The sequence below is a fragment of the Scyliorhinus canicula genome, chromosome 2 (genome assembly GCF_902713615.1).
Source record: "Scyliorhinus canicula chromosome 2, sScyCan1.1, whole genome shotgun sequence".
In the NCBI taxonomy this organism is placed as follows: domain Eukaryota; kingdom Metazoa; phylum Chordata; class Chondrichthyes; order Carcharhiniformes; family Scyliorhinidae; genus Scyliorhinus; species Scyliorhinus canicula.
The window spans coordinates 133182-149176 of NC_052147.1; the positions used below are offsets into that span (position 1 = coordinate 133182).

Genomic DNA, 15995 nt, shown 5'->3' on the forward strand with positions numbered 1-15995 from the left:
CAGTTCTGGTCACCTTATTTTAGGAAGGATGTGGAAGCTTTGGAAAAAGTGCAAAGGAGCTTTACCAGGATGTTGCCTGGAATGGAGAGTAGGTCTTACAAGGAAAGGTTGAGGGTGCTTGGCCTTTTCTCATCAGAATGGAGAAGGATGAGGGGCGACTTGATAAGAGGTTTATAAGATGATCAGGGGAATAGATAGAGTAGACAGTCAGAGGCTTTTTCCCCGGGTGGAACAAACCATTACAAGGGGACATAAATTTAAGATGAATGGTGGAAGATATAGGGAGGATGTCAGAGGTAGGTTCTTTACCCAGAGAGTAGTGGGGGCATGGAATACACTGCCTGTGGAAGTAGTTGAGTCAGAAACATTAGGGACCTTCAAGCGGCTATTGGACAGGTACATGGATTACGGTAGAATGATAGGGTGTAGATTAATTTGTTCTTAATCTAGGATAAAAGTTTGGCACAACACCGTGGGCCGAAGGGCCTGTTCTGTGCTGTATTTTTCCATGTTCTATGTTCTATCTCCACTTCGGAGCCACTAATGCAGACGGGAGTGTGTACTATGCTACGCTTCCTGAAGTCGATGATCAGTTCCTTGGTCTTTCCAATATTTAGAGAGATGGTGTTGTTTTTGTACACCACGCAACCAAGTGATTTATCTCCCTCCTGTAGTCTGATTCTTCATTGTTTGAGATGCAGTCCACCACAGTCGTATCATCCATAAACTATAGATTGAGTTGGAGTTAAATCTTGCCACACAGTCGTGTGTGTATATGGAGTACAGTAGAGGACTGAGCACATATCCTTGCAGGGCCCCGGTGTTGAGGATTATTGTGGAGGAGGTGCTGTTGCCGATCCTGACAGATTGCGGTCTGTTGGTGAGGAAGTTGAGGATCCAGCTGCACAGGGAGGGGTCAAGTCCAAGATTTCAGAATGTGGTTATTAGTCTTGTCGGGGTAATGGTGCTGAAGGCGGAGCTGTAGTTTATGAACAGCAGTCTTACATAGGTGTCCTTGTTGTCGAGGTCTTCGAATGTTGATTGTAGAGCCAGGGAGATAGCGTCTGCTGTGACTGGTTGCGGTGACAGGCAAACTGCAGTGGATCGAGACCGGCTGCGAGACTAGCAGTGATCCGTCTCATGACTAGCTGATTCATGATAACATTCATGATAACAGACATCAGGGCCACAGGTTGGTAGTCGTTGAGGCAGGCTACCTTGTTATTCTTTCGTACTGGTATTATGGTGGCCTTTTTGAAGGAGATGGGGACCTCAGAGCGGAGGAGTGAGGTGGTGAAGATATCTGCGAATACACTCGCCAGTTGGTCTGCACAGGCTCTGAGTGCTCGTCCAGGGACTCCATTGGGGCCCATCGCTTTCCGCAGATTCACTTTCAAATGAGACTGGGGGCGTTACCTTTTAAGGTGGTGAGGAACAGCTTCAGGTATCTGGGGATTCAGGTGGCTAAGGATTGGGGGCAGCTCCACAAGTTAAATTTGGGTAACGGGGTCGATCAGATGAAAAGGGATTTCTGCCGGTGGGACACGCTCCCGCTGACACTAGCGGAGAGGATACCAAGGTGACAGCCCACCCGAGGCTGCTGTTCTTTTATCAATGTCTCCTGATTTTTGTCCCGAAGACCTTTTTTTAGGAAAATGAATAATAATAATCGCTTATTGTCACAAGTAGGCTTCAATGAAGTTACTGTGAAAAGCCCCTAGTCGCCACATTCCGGCGTCTGTTCGGGGAGGCTGGTACAGGAATTGAACCCGCGCTGCTGGCATCGTTCTGCATTCCAAGCCAGCTGATTAGCTCACTGTGCTAAACCAGCCCCTGAATGCGGTAATCTTGGGTTTTGTGTGGGCTGGTAAAACCCTGAGGGAGAAGAAGGCACTCCTGGAACGAGGTCGCGAGGAGGGGGGGGCTTTCCCTTCCCGGGTTTTATTCATTCTTACTGGGCGGCCAACATATCGGTAGTGGGGGAGGGGTCGGTTTGGATACTAGTAGAGGTGGCATCCTGTGAGGGTACGAGCTTGGAGGCTTCATTAACGGGCCCCCTGCCATTCTTACTCCACAAGCCCAGTGGTGGTGGCAGCCCTGAGGGATGGGGGCAATGGAGGCAGCACATAGGATTAGTGAGGGAGTTAGTGTAGTCACCGATCTGTGATAATCACTTCTTTGTTCCAGGGGGGGCTGGATGGGGCTTTAGGAGGTGGCAGCGGGCAGGGATTGAGAGATTTGGGGATCTCTTCATTCAGGAGGGTTTCCCAAGCCTGGCGGCATTAGAGGAGGAGTTTGAGTTGCCGGGTGAGAACGGATTTCAATACCTACAGGTACGGGATTTTGTCCAGACGCAGGTTCCAAGCTTTCCTCGCCTCCCCCTGAGGGGCCTACAGAATAAGATAATGTCAAAAACGGGGGTTGGGGAGGGGAGGATCTCGGAGATATACAAGGAATAGATGGAGTGGGAAGGGGTCGCAATTGGGGATGAAGAGGAAGTGGGAGGAAGAATTGGGAGGGGAGTTAGAAGACGGACTATGGGAAAAGGCCTTGAGGAGAATCGATTCATCCTCGTCAGGCTCAGCCTGTTCCAGTTCAAGGTGGTCCATAGGGCTCATATGACTGTGGCCCGGATGAGTAGGTTTTTTTGAGGAAGTGGAGGATAGGTGCAGACGCTGTGGAGGAAGCCCGACGAATCATGTACACATGTTCTGGGCAAGTCCGAAGTTGAGGGGATTCTGGCAGGGATTTGCGGACGTCACGTCAGAGGTCCTGGAATGGAGGGTGACTCAGAGTCCAGAACGTGAAATATTTGGGGTATCGGAAGATCTGGGGTATCGGAAGATCCGGGGGCCCGGGGGGGGGGGGGGGGGGGGAGGCCGATGTCCTGGCCTTCTCCTCCCTGGTGGCCTGGAGATGGATTTTGCTAGGATGGAGGGACTCGGAGCCTCCAAAGTCAGGAGTGTGGGTTAGCGACAAGGCAGGGTTTCCCAGGCTGGAAAAGATTAAGTTTGCCTTGTGAGGTTCAATTCAGGGGTTTGCCTGGAGGTGGCAGCCATTCATCAACATCTTTAAAGAAAATTAAACGTCAGCAGCAAGGGGGGGGGGTGGAAAATGGGAGGCATGGCAGTGTAAGATAAGGACATGGAACTTTGTGTACGGGTAATTAGGAAGCAGGGTGGGGGTAGTAAGGGATGTTATTTTGTTTTTTGCGTGTGTCGGTCCGCTCAGTTGTTTAAGAAATGTTAAAGTGTTAAAACTGTGGAAATTACAAATGCTTCAATAAAATATTTTCTAAAAAAAGTATTCAGTGCTGTCAACTGTTTCTTGATATACATGGAGTGAATTGAATTGGCTAAAGACTGGTATCATGCTGGGAACTTCAGGAGGAGGTCAAGATGGACCATGCACTCAGCAGTTCTGGTTGAAGATGACTGCAAAAGCCTAGTTTTTTGCATTGATGCAAAATTTTACATTGTTCCCTCATCAAGAATGGAAATATTTCTGGATCCTCCTCCTGCAAGCCAATTGTTTATTGTTGCCAACACCATTCAAGATTGGATACGGCAGGAGTGCAGAGATTTTATCAGATCTATTGGTTGTGGGATCATTTGCCTCTTTTGTTTGACACACAATTAATCCTGGGCTGTGGTTTCACTGGGTTAATTTTTGGGATATGAGTGGTGCTGTTCCTGGCACTGACCCACGGTGATCCCTCAGCTTGACTGTAATGGTAAAATTAGGGCCATGAGTGTGGTGATCACAAGTTAACTAGATGCAACACAACTGAGCAAACACTAGAGGGGGCACGGGAGAGCCATATAAATAGACGGGGACAGGAAGTGAGGACACACTTCACTGAGGGCAGAACTTGGAGCAACACAGATACACAACACACACGCCAGCTAGGAACACTGAAGGTAACCTTAGGAAACAGCTCTGAAGAGAGAACGAACTCACAATAAAGCATCTTCTCCACATTTGAGACTACGAGCTTTATTAAGACACGAGTAACAACACATGGTACCCAGGAGTGGCTTCAGACACTTACTACAGGACAACTCAGTGGCAGATACAGAAAGCTCAAAATGGCATGGAAATCTCCTACTGGACATTTGACTTGGGAAGACATCGCTAATTCGAGGATGTGGATTGGATACCCAGAGCAGCTAGACCTGACTGGCAATGTAACAGGTGTCTGGAAAAGGTTTAAACAAATGTTTGATTTTGATCTCGTAGCTAATGATGTACAAGACGCCTCCGACAACATTAAAATAGCAATTCTCACCGCAGGGCCTGTAAATAGGAAAGTGTATAATGGATTTAAATACTCAAAAGATGAAGACAGAAACAGCTTACAAACGTTACTAAACAAATTTGAAGAGTACTGTGAGAAATTTGAACAGCAAGACATACTCAGAGTCCAAACTGCACAGAGACTGAGTGATGCAAAACTTAAAAAATCACGAAAAGAGCAAGAAATCGCGAATGAAAAGTACAGATCAAAAAGAAGAAATAAAAAGAATTTCTCACAAAGCCAAAACGCTGAAACCGTGTCCAAATCGGGAAGAGAAGATAACTTACGAATTTTGGAAGACCGGTCCTGGTGGGACAGAAAAATCGCTGAAATCCGCGAAAAACGGCAAAAAATGGCGTTGGAGCACATTTTGCAGTCTCCGGTAAGCAAAGAACTACAAATTGCATCTGCGCATGCGCCGGAACCGGAAGCCGCGCATGCGCAGTTTAAAAAAGATCGCGGTGCCGATCGTGATGCGCATGCGCAAGTCGCACATGCGCAGTCAAAAGAAGTTTTGGTCGCGGATCGTAATGCGCATGCGCACGCCGCGCATGCGCAATGGAAACAAAACCGCACAGTGAAGGAGGAAGGCCGATTTGCGCATGCGCAATGCATTCCTGCGCGTGACGTCATGACGTCTGAGCATCCCGACCACGCCCACTTAAAAGGGAAATGCCCGAAAATTGAAAATAAGACACTTAAAGTGGTAAACACAAATTTTCTTGCCTCAGAACACAGAAAAACGCCTGAACTTACACCAACAGTTAAAAACAACTTGCACAACACCCTGAAAAAAGCAGTCTGCACCACCCAAAGTGAAGAGAACAAAAAGAATTCCGAAACAACAAAAGATGATTTGTTTTTCGAAGAATACTACTCAGACACAGCTGAGTCAGTCGGATATGCTACTCACAGCATCAGCGACACGGTCGCAAAGTTCAACACGAATCAACTCGTGGTAGAAGAATCCAACCAGGATGATTTGTTTTTCGAAGAATACTACTCAGACACAGCTGAGTCAGTCGGATATGCTTCTCACAGCATCAGCGACACGGTCGCAAAGTTCAACACGAATCAACTCGTGGTAGAAGAAGCCAACGAAGATGAAATGGGTATCAAAGAATACTACTCAGACATGGAGGAGTTATTTGGACATGCTGATCACAGCATCAGCGACACCGTTGCAAAGCTCAACACGACTCTACTCATGGTAGATGAATCCAACACCATGAGGCCATGGCAGCTCGTCGATACATTGGATGACAGCAATACCCAAGACGAAGACGACGCCACACAGAGAGCACAGGAAGACTCCACAGAGCGAGCGATGACAGGCTCCACAGTGCGAGTAATGAAAGACTCCAAAAGGGATGCAAGCAAACACTCCCTGGCGAACACCATGCATGAACAAGACCATGCAGGTAAACCCGCAGTATCTGAGCAACCGCAAGCAGACTATGACAGTCTACCAAGCTCACAGGAACAAGAAGAAGACAACGTACATCTCACCACTGACACCATGCATGCACAAGACCATGAAGGTCAACCTGCCGTCTCTGAGCAACCACAAGCAGACTATGAAAGTCTAACAAGCTCACATGAACAAGAAGAAGACAATGCACCTCTACCCACTGCATGCGAAGACAGTGACAAGATGATCACACTCAACGTACAGGATCACAGCGAGACTGACAGTTCTCAGCTTGTCTGTACCGACGCACAGAGCGAGAACAGTAACAAGGTGATCGCACTCGACGTACAGGATCACAGCGAGACTGACAGTTCTCAGCTTGTCTGTACAGAAGCACAGAGTCGGGCCAGCCAACAGTCCAGAGCGACGATGCCGAAAGAAAACATGCAGTTTTTGACTCCAGAAGAGGAGCACCTGGAGTCCAGAGAGACCAAGCCAAAAGAAAACATGCAGATTTTGACTCCAGAAGAGGAGCACCTGGAGTCCAGTGAGACAACATCAACGGAAATCATGAAGATTTCAACTCCAGAAGCGGAGCACCAAGAGTCCGGAGACACCACGTCAACTGAAATCATGCAGATTTGGACTCCAGAAGAGGAGCGCCAGGAGTCCACAGACATCACGTCAATTTTAATCATGGAGGTTTTGACTCCAGAAGAGGAGCGCCAAGAATCCAGAGACACCGCGTCAAATGAAATCGAGAAGAATTTGACTCCGGAAGAGGAGCACCAAGAAAGCAAAGATGAGGAATCCAATTCTCCACAAATGATTGATGTCACCTGCACCGATGCAACATCAGATCATTCGCACCACTCTCGAGACGAAATGCTCAATGACTCAAATTATCCACTCGGGACACGAATAGAGTATAACAAGAAAAACAAAAGTCAAAAGAAGCACAGCAGAAACGGGACAAACAACAGCAAGAACAAAAGCAACATGAAGCGCGACAAGACAAACAACAAAGTCAGGCACAAAGATAGCGACAACGACAGAGACAGAAACAACAAGAACGGCAACGAAAACAACAAAGTCAGGAACAACGACAGTGCCAACACCAAAGACAGAAACGACAAAAACAGCAACAAGTACGGCAATGAAAACAACGAAAACAGGAACGACAGAAACAACAGCAATGAAACAACGACTTGTACACAATGACTCAGATTGTGGTCAAATACACTTCTGCTCCTATAGCTGATAGTCCACAGCACCTGATGGATACTCAGTGTTTAGATGCCAGATCTGTTCAGCATCTAGCTCATTTGGCACAGGAGTAGCACCACACAGCACGATGGAGGGTATCCTCAACATGAAGATAGGACTTTGCCTTGACTGTGTAGAGATCACTCTTATCAATACTCTCATGTACAGATGCATCCGTAACATATAGATTGGGGAGGGCTAGGTCAAGAGATTTTCCCCTCTTGTTGGTTCTCTCACCACCTGTCACAGACCCAGCTATGCCTTTAATACTCAGCCAACTGGGTCAGTAGTGATACGACCAAACCACTCTTGGTGATAGACATTGAAGTCCTCCATTCAGAGTATATTCTGTGCCCTTGTCACCCTCAGTACTTTCTCCAAGTATTGCTCACCTGGGAGGTGGTAACCAGCAGGTTTCATTGCCCATGTGTGACCTGATGCCATGTGAATTCGTCCAGAGCTGATGTTGAGGAACCCGGGTAAACTCCCTCCTGACTGTATACCTTTGAGATGCCACCTCTGGTGAGTATGTCCTGTCAGTGGGACAGGACATACAGTGGTGATGATGGTAATATCTGGGACACTGGCTGTAAGTTACGATTCAAAGTATGAGCACGAGTATGATTATGTAAAGTTGTAGCTAAGTGGGACAAACCTCCCAATTTTGGCACAAGCACCTAGGCATTAGTAAGGAGGGTTCAGCAGTGGGACAGAAGATACCCAGGGATGGTGATAATGGTGTCTGTAAGGTATGATATTGTGAATATGCCAGGCTGTTGCTCGAGTAGTCTGTGGGTCAGCTCTTCCAATTTCATCAATAGCCTGGACGTAAAATCGACCGGACACTGGGCCTGCCATTTAAACACTGGCTGTAACAGCACTTCCGAACTTATGATGGAGGGAAAGTCATTGATAAAGCCAAAGGGTCTAGGGCCTGGCAAACCTTTGCCGCAATGACCTGTGCCAGAGATGATTAACCTCCAAGAACCACAACCATCAGAGTCTTGACATTCTGCAGCAAGTAACTCACCTCCTGATTCCCCAAAGCCTGTTCACTCTCCAGAAATCAGGAGTGTGATGGGATATTTTCCACTTGCTTGGATGAGTATAACCCCAACAACCCTCAGAAACTAAATAAATCCAAGATAAAGCAGCTGGCTTGATTGGTGCCCCATCCCCACCCTAAACATTCACTCCTTCCATAACCAGCACATTGTGCAGCAGTGTGTCCAATGTATAAAATACAAAGCAATAGCTAACCCAAGGTTCCTTAAAAAACAGCTTCCAAACCCACAATCTCTACCACCAAGAAGGACAAGGACAGCAGATATGCATGGGACACACCAAGCTGCAAGTTCCCCTCCAATTCTCATACTGTCCTGATGGAAATAAATCACTGTTCCTTCACTAACACCGGATCAAAAACCTGGAACTCCCTCCCTAACAGCACTCTGGGTGTACCTACAGCACGTGGACTGCAGTAATTCAAGAAAGCTGCTCACCACCACATGTGGGATCAGTAATAAATGTTGGCCCTGACAGTGATGCTCATATCCAATGAATTAATATATGAAAAAACTCTACTGCCAATCCTCCATCCACTCCAAGACATAATCCCAAACTCCAAAGCCCTTATCCTGTTTATTCGCCTTTCATGTGGCACATTATTATCCAACAATATTACATACACTGGCTCTTCATCTTCGCTCCCAGTTACATCCTCAAAAACTGACAAATTTGTCAAACACGATTTTCATTTTGTAAAACATTTGACTCGGTCTGATTGTACAATAATCTTCTCAGACCACTGTTAAGATTCCTTCTTCCAGCATTTTCCAAATAGTGGACATCAGGGAAACTGTTCTGTAGCTCCTCTGTGTTCTTTCTCCTCCTTACTTGACAGAGATAGTACAGGCAGATCTGAGTGTTGTCAGTGTACATATGGAACCTGACCCTCTGGAATAAATCATGACTGATTAGTTAAAGCTGTCCCATACCACCTCCTACATTGGGGCTTCAGAGTCTGATTTATGTTACCTGCATTAAATGGCCACTCTTGTACACAGAGACACCAAAATCCATGCAATGTTTTGTGAACTGAATCGTATAATTAATGAAGGACTGCTGCAAAATTAAAAACTAGCATCATTCAGAGAAATAGAGCTTCTGTAAATCCACATCATTGTACTCACCGAGAGCTCTTCAACCTCCTTCAGTTTTGTTTTATACACTAGCCATCGGTACCGCAGATCTTCCAGTTTTTTCTCTTCTTCATTCATACTGGTAAACTCAGCACTGATGAGCTTTTCAAACATTTTCTGGCCGTGAGGGACACGAGATTCCAGCACCTGGAAACAATGTCAAACTCTTCAGAAAAGTTAAAAACCTCCACTACTTTCTGCACATAACTCGAGCTAGCTTCTATTGAACAGACAGAAACTGAATCTCCCAACTGGCATTCAGTGGGCAAAATGTGATGACACCAAGTGTTTGCTCCGAGCGATCAGAATGGTACCTACATCTCTGCTAAACATTTGATCATTCGGTCATATAGCCTTCTGGGTATATTTGACAGAAGTATTTTGACTAGTTTACAACTTGAATTTCTTCTTGCTGATAGGGGTTAAAATGAGTCTCTGTTAACACATTCTACAGGATTGTAAAAGTGTGCATTTCACATCACAGACAAGGACCATAGTCTCAGTAGGTAGGTTGATCGTTGCCATGGTGATATATCTCTCAGATCACGTCGACTCTAAACATCCCAGATTATCCCATTTAATCCCACGTACATGTATGTGTTTATAAGCCTCAATGTCTGGCTATTAAATAAAGAATGTTACAGCACAAAAGGAGGCCATTTGGCCCATCATGTCTGCACCGGCTTCCGAAAGAGCTACCGAGCTAGTTCCATTCCCCAGCCCTTTCTCCACAACCTTCTAAATTCATCGCTTTCAAATATATATCCAGCTCTTTTTTGAAACCTCCTATGGAATCCACCTCCACCACTCCCTTAGGCAGCACATTCCAAACCCCAACAACTCTCTGAGTAAAGAAGTTTCTCCTCATCTCACTCCGAGCTCTCTTACTGACCATCTTCAAATTGTGATAGTTACAAACAGACAGTTTTAATGGTAAATGGCTGATATATTTTGAAAGAAATGGCTCAATGACTTTAGGGAAAGTACAGCCACATCATAATGGAGGCATGTTTAATGGTTGCTTTGAAGTTGAGAATACCCCTGTCAGCATCAATGAGGCCAAGGTGGGGATGGTTACCAGTTTCAAATTCCTCGGGGTACACATCTCCAAAAAGCTGTCCTGGTCCGCCCACGTCGACTCTACCACCAAGAGAGCACAACAGCCCTATACTGCCTCAGGAAACTAAGGAAATTTGGCGTGTCCACATTAACTCTTACAACCATTTACAGATGCACCATAGAAAGCATCCTATCCGGCTGCATCACAGCCTGGTATGGCAACTGCTCGACCCAGAACCGCAAGGAACTTCAGAGAATCGTGTCCATCGCACGAACCTGCCTCCCATCCATTGACTCCATTGACACCTCCCGCTGCCTGGGGAAAGCGGGAAGCATAATCAAAGACTTCTCCCACCCGGCTTACTCACTCTTCCAACTTCTTCCATCAGGCAGGAGATACAGAAGCCTGAGAACATGCACGAACAGACTCAAAAACAGTTTCTTCCCCACTGCTACCAGACTCCTAAACGATCCTCTTATGGACTGACCTCATTAACACTACACCCCTTAATGCTGCATCCGATGCCGGTGTTGTGTAGTTACATTGTGTACCTTGTGTTACCCTATTATGTATTTTCTTTTATTTCCTTTTCTTTTCATGTACTTAATGATCTGTTGAGCTGCTCGCAGAAAAATACTTTTCACTGTACCTTGGTACACGTGACAATAAACAAATCCAATTCACTCCAATAAGCATAGGATTGTGATGTTCTTGATGTTGTAATTATTGTAAAAATACTATGAATACTGCGTATAAGAGTCAAGAAATGTGCCTGGCAGATTATGGTTTGTGCATCAATACTTTCTATTCCCAGCTCCACCTACTAAAGTAACACATTTAAGAAACGGGCAAATACAGCAACAGGGTCTCTCACAAAGTGAGCTTTGAACATGAGCAGTGGGAGAGAGCAGATCCTGAGGGGGAGACAGCCCAGGTGAGTGTGGAATTCAAGTATTTGGAGCACAATGGGAATTTGGTGCAGAGGGGATAGTGTTGCATTTTGCATTTTTTAAACTTTGTTTTCTAACTTTTTAAATCTTCAGAAACTGGTCTTGCCCTGCTGCAGCAGTAGAGACTCGGGAGAGAGCTGGTTGGTAAGTAGTGGGTACTGTTGGGTAAGTATTTATTATTTTTACCGCTTATAGATTGTAAGGTCTTTTTGTGGTTAATAGTTTATTATCGCTATATCCTATACTAATGAGGACCATGAAAGAAGGGCCCTAGAATTACTGAACAACATGCCAAAAATGTTGGGGAACAAAGAAATGGCTGAACAACTAAACACATACTTTGGTTCTGTCTTCACCAAGGAACATAAATTTAAATACCAGAAATGTTAGGGAATACGGGGTGGAACTGAAGGAAATCAATATGAGTAAAGAGATTGTGTTGGGAAAATTGATGGAATTGAAGGCCGATAGATTCTCAGGGCCTGTTAATCTACATCCGAGAGTACTTAAGGAAGTGGCTCCAGAAATAGTGGATGCATTTGTGGCCATCTTCCAAGGTTCTATAGACTCTGGAACAGGCCTTGCAGATTGCACTGTCTGTGCGGAGTCTGCACATCCTCCCCGTGTGTGCGTGGGTTTCCTCCGGGTGCTCCGGTTTCCTCCCACAGTCCAAAGATGTGCAGGTTAGGTGGATTGGCCATGATAAATTGCCCTTAGTGTCCAAAATTGCCCTTAGTGTTGGGTGGGGTTACTGGGTTATGGGGATAGGGTGGAGGTGTTGACCTTGGGTAGGGTGCTCTTTCCAGGAGCCGGTGCAGACTCGATGGGCCGAATGGCCTCCTTCTGCACTGTAAATTCTATGATCTAATGTAACGCCACTATTTAAATCGGGAGGTAAAGAGATAACAGGGAATTATAGACAAGTCAACCCAATGTCGGTAGTGGGGAGAATTCTAGAGTTTGTTATCAAAGGTTCATAGCAGAGCAATTGCAAAATAGTGCTAGAATCAGTCAGAGGCAGCATGGATTTATGACAAATTTACGGGAATTCTTTGTGGATGTAACTAGTAGAGTTGATGAGGGGGAGCAAATGGATGTGGTTTATATGGATTTTCTGATGACAAAGTGCCCCATGAAAGATTAGCGTGTAAAATTAAAGCGTATGGGACTGGGATAGCATGGGACTGGGGTCGTGTATTGAGATTGTTACAACCTGTGGACTGTGGTGTGCAGTCAGCAACACATTTGAAATTAATAAATATTTCTTAGAAAAACACCCAAAGTCTTTGGGCCTGAGAAGCCCAATAACTACAGAAACCAGTTTGTACATTTCAAGAAAATTAAACTATTAAAAACATTAACTATCAATTATGCAGCAAATACAACAGTTAACTATTATCTAATTCCGAAACACCCCACTGAAACTCGCCCCACCCTTTATAGACATACATACACACACCACATACATAGAACATAGAAAAATACAGCACAGAACAGGCCCTTCGGCCGAACTTTTGTCCTAGATTAAGAGCAAATTAATCTACACTTCATTATTCTACCCTAATCCATGTACCTATCCAATAGCCGCTTGAAGGTCCCTAATGTTTCCGACTCAACTACTTCCACAGGCAGTGCATTCCATGCCCCCACTACTCTCTGGGTAAAGAACCTACCTCTGACATCCCTCTATATCTTCCACCATTCACCTTAAATTTATGTCCCCTCGTAATGGTTTGTTCCACCCGGGGAAAAAGCCTCTGACTGTCTACTCTATCTATTCCCCTGATCATCTTATAAACCTCTATCAAGTCGCCCCTCATCCTTCTCCACTCTAATGAGAAAACCTTTCCACGTAAGACGACTCTCCAATCCAGGCAACATCCTGGTAAATCTCCTTTGCACCTTTTCCAAAGCTTCCACATCCTTCCTAAAATGAGGCGACCAGAACTGCACACAGTATTCCAAATGTGGCCTTACCAAGGTTTTGTACAGTTGCATCATCACCTCTCAACTCTTAAATTCAATCCCTTTGCTAATGAACGCCAGCACACCATAGGCCTTCTTCACAGCTCTATCCACTTGAGTGGCAACTTTCAAAGATCTATGAACATAGACCCCAATATCTCTCTGCTGCTCCACATTGCCAAGACCCCTACCATTAACCCTGTATTCCGCATTCATATTTGTCCTTCCAAAATGGACAACCTCACACTTTTCAGGGTTAAACTCCATCTGCCACCTCTCAGCCCAGCTCTGTATCCTATCTATGTCTCTTTGCAGCCGACAACAGCCCTCCTCACTATCCACAACTCCACCAATCTTCGTATCGTCTGCAAATTTACTGACCTACCCTTCAACACCCTCATCCAAATCATTAATGAAAATCACAAACAGCAGAGGGCCCAGAACTGATCCCTGCGCGCAGTCCGCCACTGATAACTGGGCTCCAGGCTGAATATTTGCCATCCACCACCACTCTCTGACTTCTATCGGTTAGCCAGTTCGTTATCCAACTGGCCAAATTTCCCACTATCCCATTACTCCTTACTTTCTGCATAAGCCTACCATGGGGAACCTAAAAAATGCCTTACTAAAATCCACAAACACCACATCCACTGCTTTACCTTCATCCACCTGCTTGGTCACCTCCTCAAAGAATTCAATAAGACTTGTGAGGCAAGACCTACCCCTCACAAATCCATGCTGACTATCCCTAATCAAGCAGTGTCTTTTGAGATGCTCAGAAATCCTATCCCTCAGTACCCTTTCCATTACTTTGCCTACCACCGAAGTAAGACTAACTGGCCTGTAATTCCCAGGGTTATCCCTATTCCCTTTTTTGAACAGGGGCACAACATTCGCCACTCTCCAAAACCCTGGTACCACCCCTGTTGACAGCGAGGACAGAATGATCATTGCCAACGGCTCTGCAATTTGAAAATGAAATGAAATGAAAATCGCTTATTGTCACGAGTAGGCTTCAATGAAGTTACTGTGAAAAGCCCCTAGTCGCCACATTCCGGCGCCTGTCCGGGGCGGCTGGTACGGGAATCGAACCGTGCTGCTGGCCTGCTTGGTCTGCTTTAAAAGCCAGCGATTTAGCCCAGTGAGCTAAACCAGCCCCTATTTCATCTCTTGCTTCCCATAGAATCCTTGGATATATCCCGTCAGGCCCGGGGGACTTGTCTATCCTCAAGTTTTTCAAAATGCCCAACACGTCTTCCTAACAAGTATCTCCTCGAGCTCACCAGTCTGTTTCACACTCTCCAACAATATGGCCCCTCTCATTCGTAAATACTGAAGAAAAGAACTCGTTCAAGACCTCTCCTATCTCTTCGGACTCAATACACAATCGCCCGCTACTGTCCTTGATCGGACCTACCCTCGCTCTAGTCATTCTCATATTTCTCACATATGTGTAAAAGGCCTTGGGGTTTCCCTTGATTCTACCCGACAAAGATTTTTCATGCCCTCTCTTAGCTCTCCTAATCCCTTTCTTCAGTACCCTCCTGGCTATCTTGTATCCCTCCAGCGCTCTGTCTGAACCTTGTTTCTTCAGCCTTACATAAGTCTCTTTCTTCCTCTTAACAAGACATTCAACCTCTCTTGTCAACCATGGTTCCCTCACTCGACCATCTCTTCCCTGCCTGACAGGGACATACATATCAAAAACACGCAGTACCTGTTCCTTGAACAAGTTCCACATCTCACTTGTGTCCTTCCCTGACAGCCTATGTTCCCAACTTATGCACTTCAGTTCTTGCCTGACAGCATCGTATTTACCCTTCTCCCAATTGTAAACCTTGCCCTGTTGCACGCACCTATCCCTCTGCATTACTAAAGTGAAAGTCATAGAATTGTGGTCACTATCTCCAAAATGCTCCCCCACTAACAAATCTATCACCTGCCCTGGTTCATTACCAAGTACCAAATCCAATATGGCCTCCTCTCTGGTCGGACAATCTACAGACTGTGTTAGAAAAGCTTCCTGGACACACTGCACAAACACCACCCCATCCAAACTATTTGATCTAAAGAGTTTCCACTCAGTATTTGGGAAGTTGAACATTGGACATTACAGCGCAGTACAGGCCCTTCGGCCCTCGATGTTGCGCCGACCTGTGAAACCACCCTAAAGCCCATCTACACTATTCCTTTATCATCCATATGTCTATCCAATGACCATTTAATGCCCTTAGTGTTGGCAAGTCCACTACTGTTGCAGGCAGGTCATTCCACGCCCTTACTACTCTCTGAGTAAAGAACCTACCTCTGTCAGCTGTCATAGAACATTGCATCACCCATGACTACTACCCTGTGACTTCCGCACCTTTCCAAAATCTGTTTCCCCAATCTGTTCCTCCACATCTCTGCTGCTATTGGGGGGCCTATAGAAAACTCCCAACAAGGTGACTGCTCCTTTCCTATTTCTGACTTCAACCCATACTACCTCAGTAGGCAGATCCTCCTTGAACTGCCTTTCTGCAGCTGTTATACTATCTCTAATTAATAATGCAATTCCCCCCCACCTATTTTACCACCCTCCCTAATCTTACTGAAACAGCTATAACCAGGAACCTCCAACAACCATTTCTGCCCCTCTTCTATCCAGATTTCCATGATGGCCACCACATTGTAGTCCCAAGTACCGATCCATGCCTTAAGTTCACCCACCTTATTCCTGATGCTTCTTGCGTTGAAGTATACACACTTCAACCCATCTCCGTGCCTGCAAGTACTCTCCTTTGTCAGTGTTACCTTCCCCACTGCATCACTACATGCTTTGACGTCCTGAACATCGGCTACCTTA

The 15995-nt window shown here is 45.7% G+C and overlaps 1 protein-coding gene across 4 annotated transcripts in view; it reads right to left on the reverse strand.

The window, feature by feature from the left end:
• The window catches only part of syne3 (spectrin repeat containing, nuclear envelope family member 3), a 130773-nt gene that overhangs the window by 41633 nt on the left and 73145 nt on the right, over positions 1-15995 (reverse strand). For all 4 annotated transcript variants that reach the window (XM_038821554.1, XM_038821545.1, XM_038821528.1 and 1 more), the window contains one exon: positions 9167-9322. In XM_038821554.1, coding sequence (XP_038677482.1) covers positions 9167-9322 — 156 coding nt within the window. The remainder of the gene's footprint in view (positions 1-9166; positions 9323-15995) is intronic.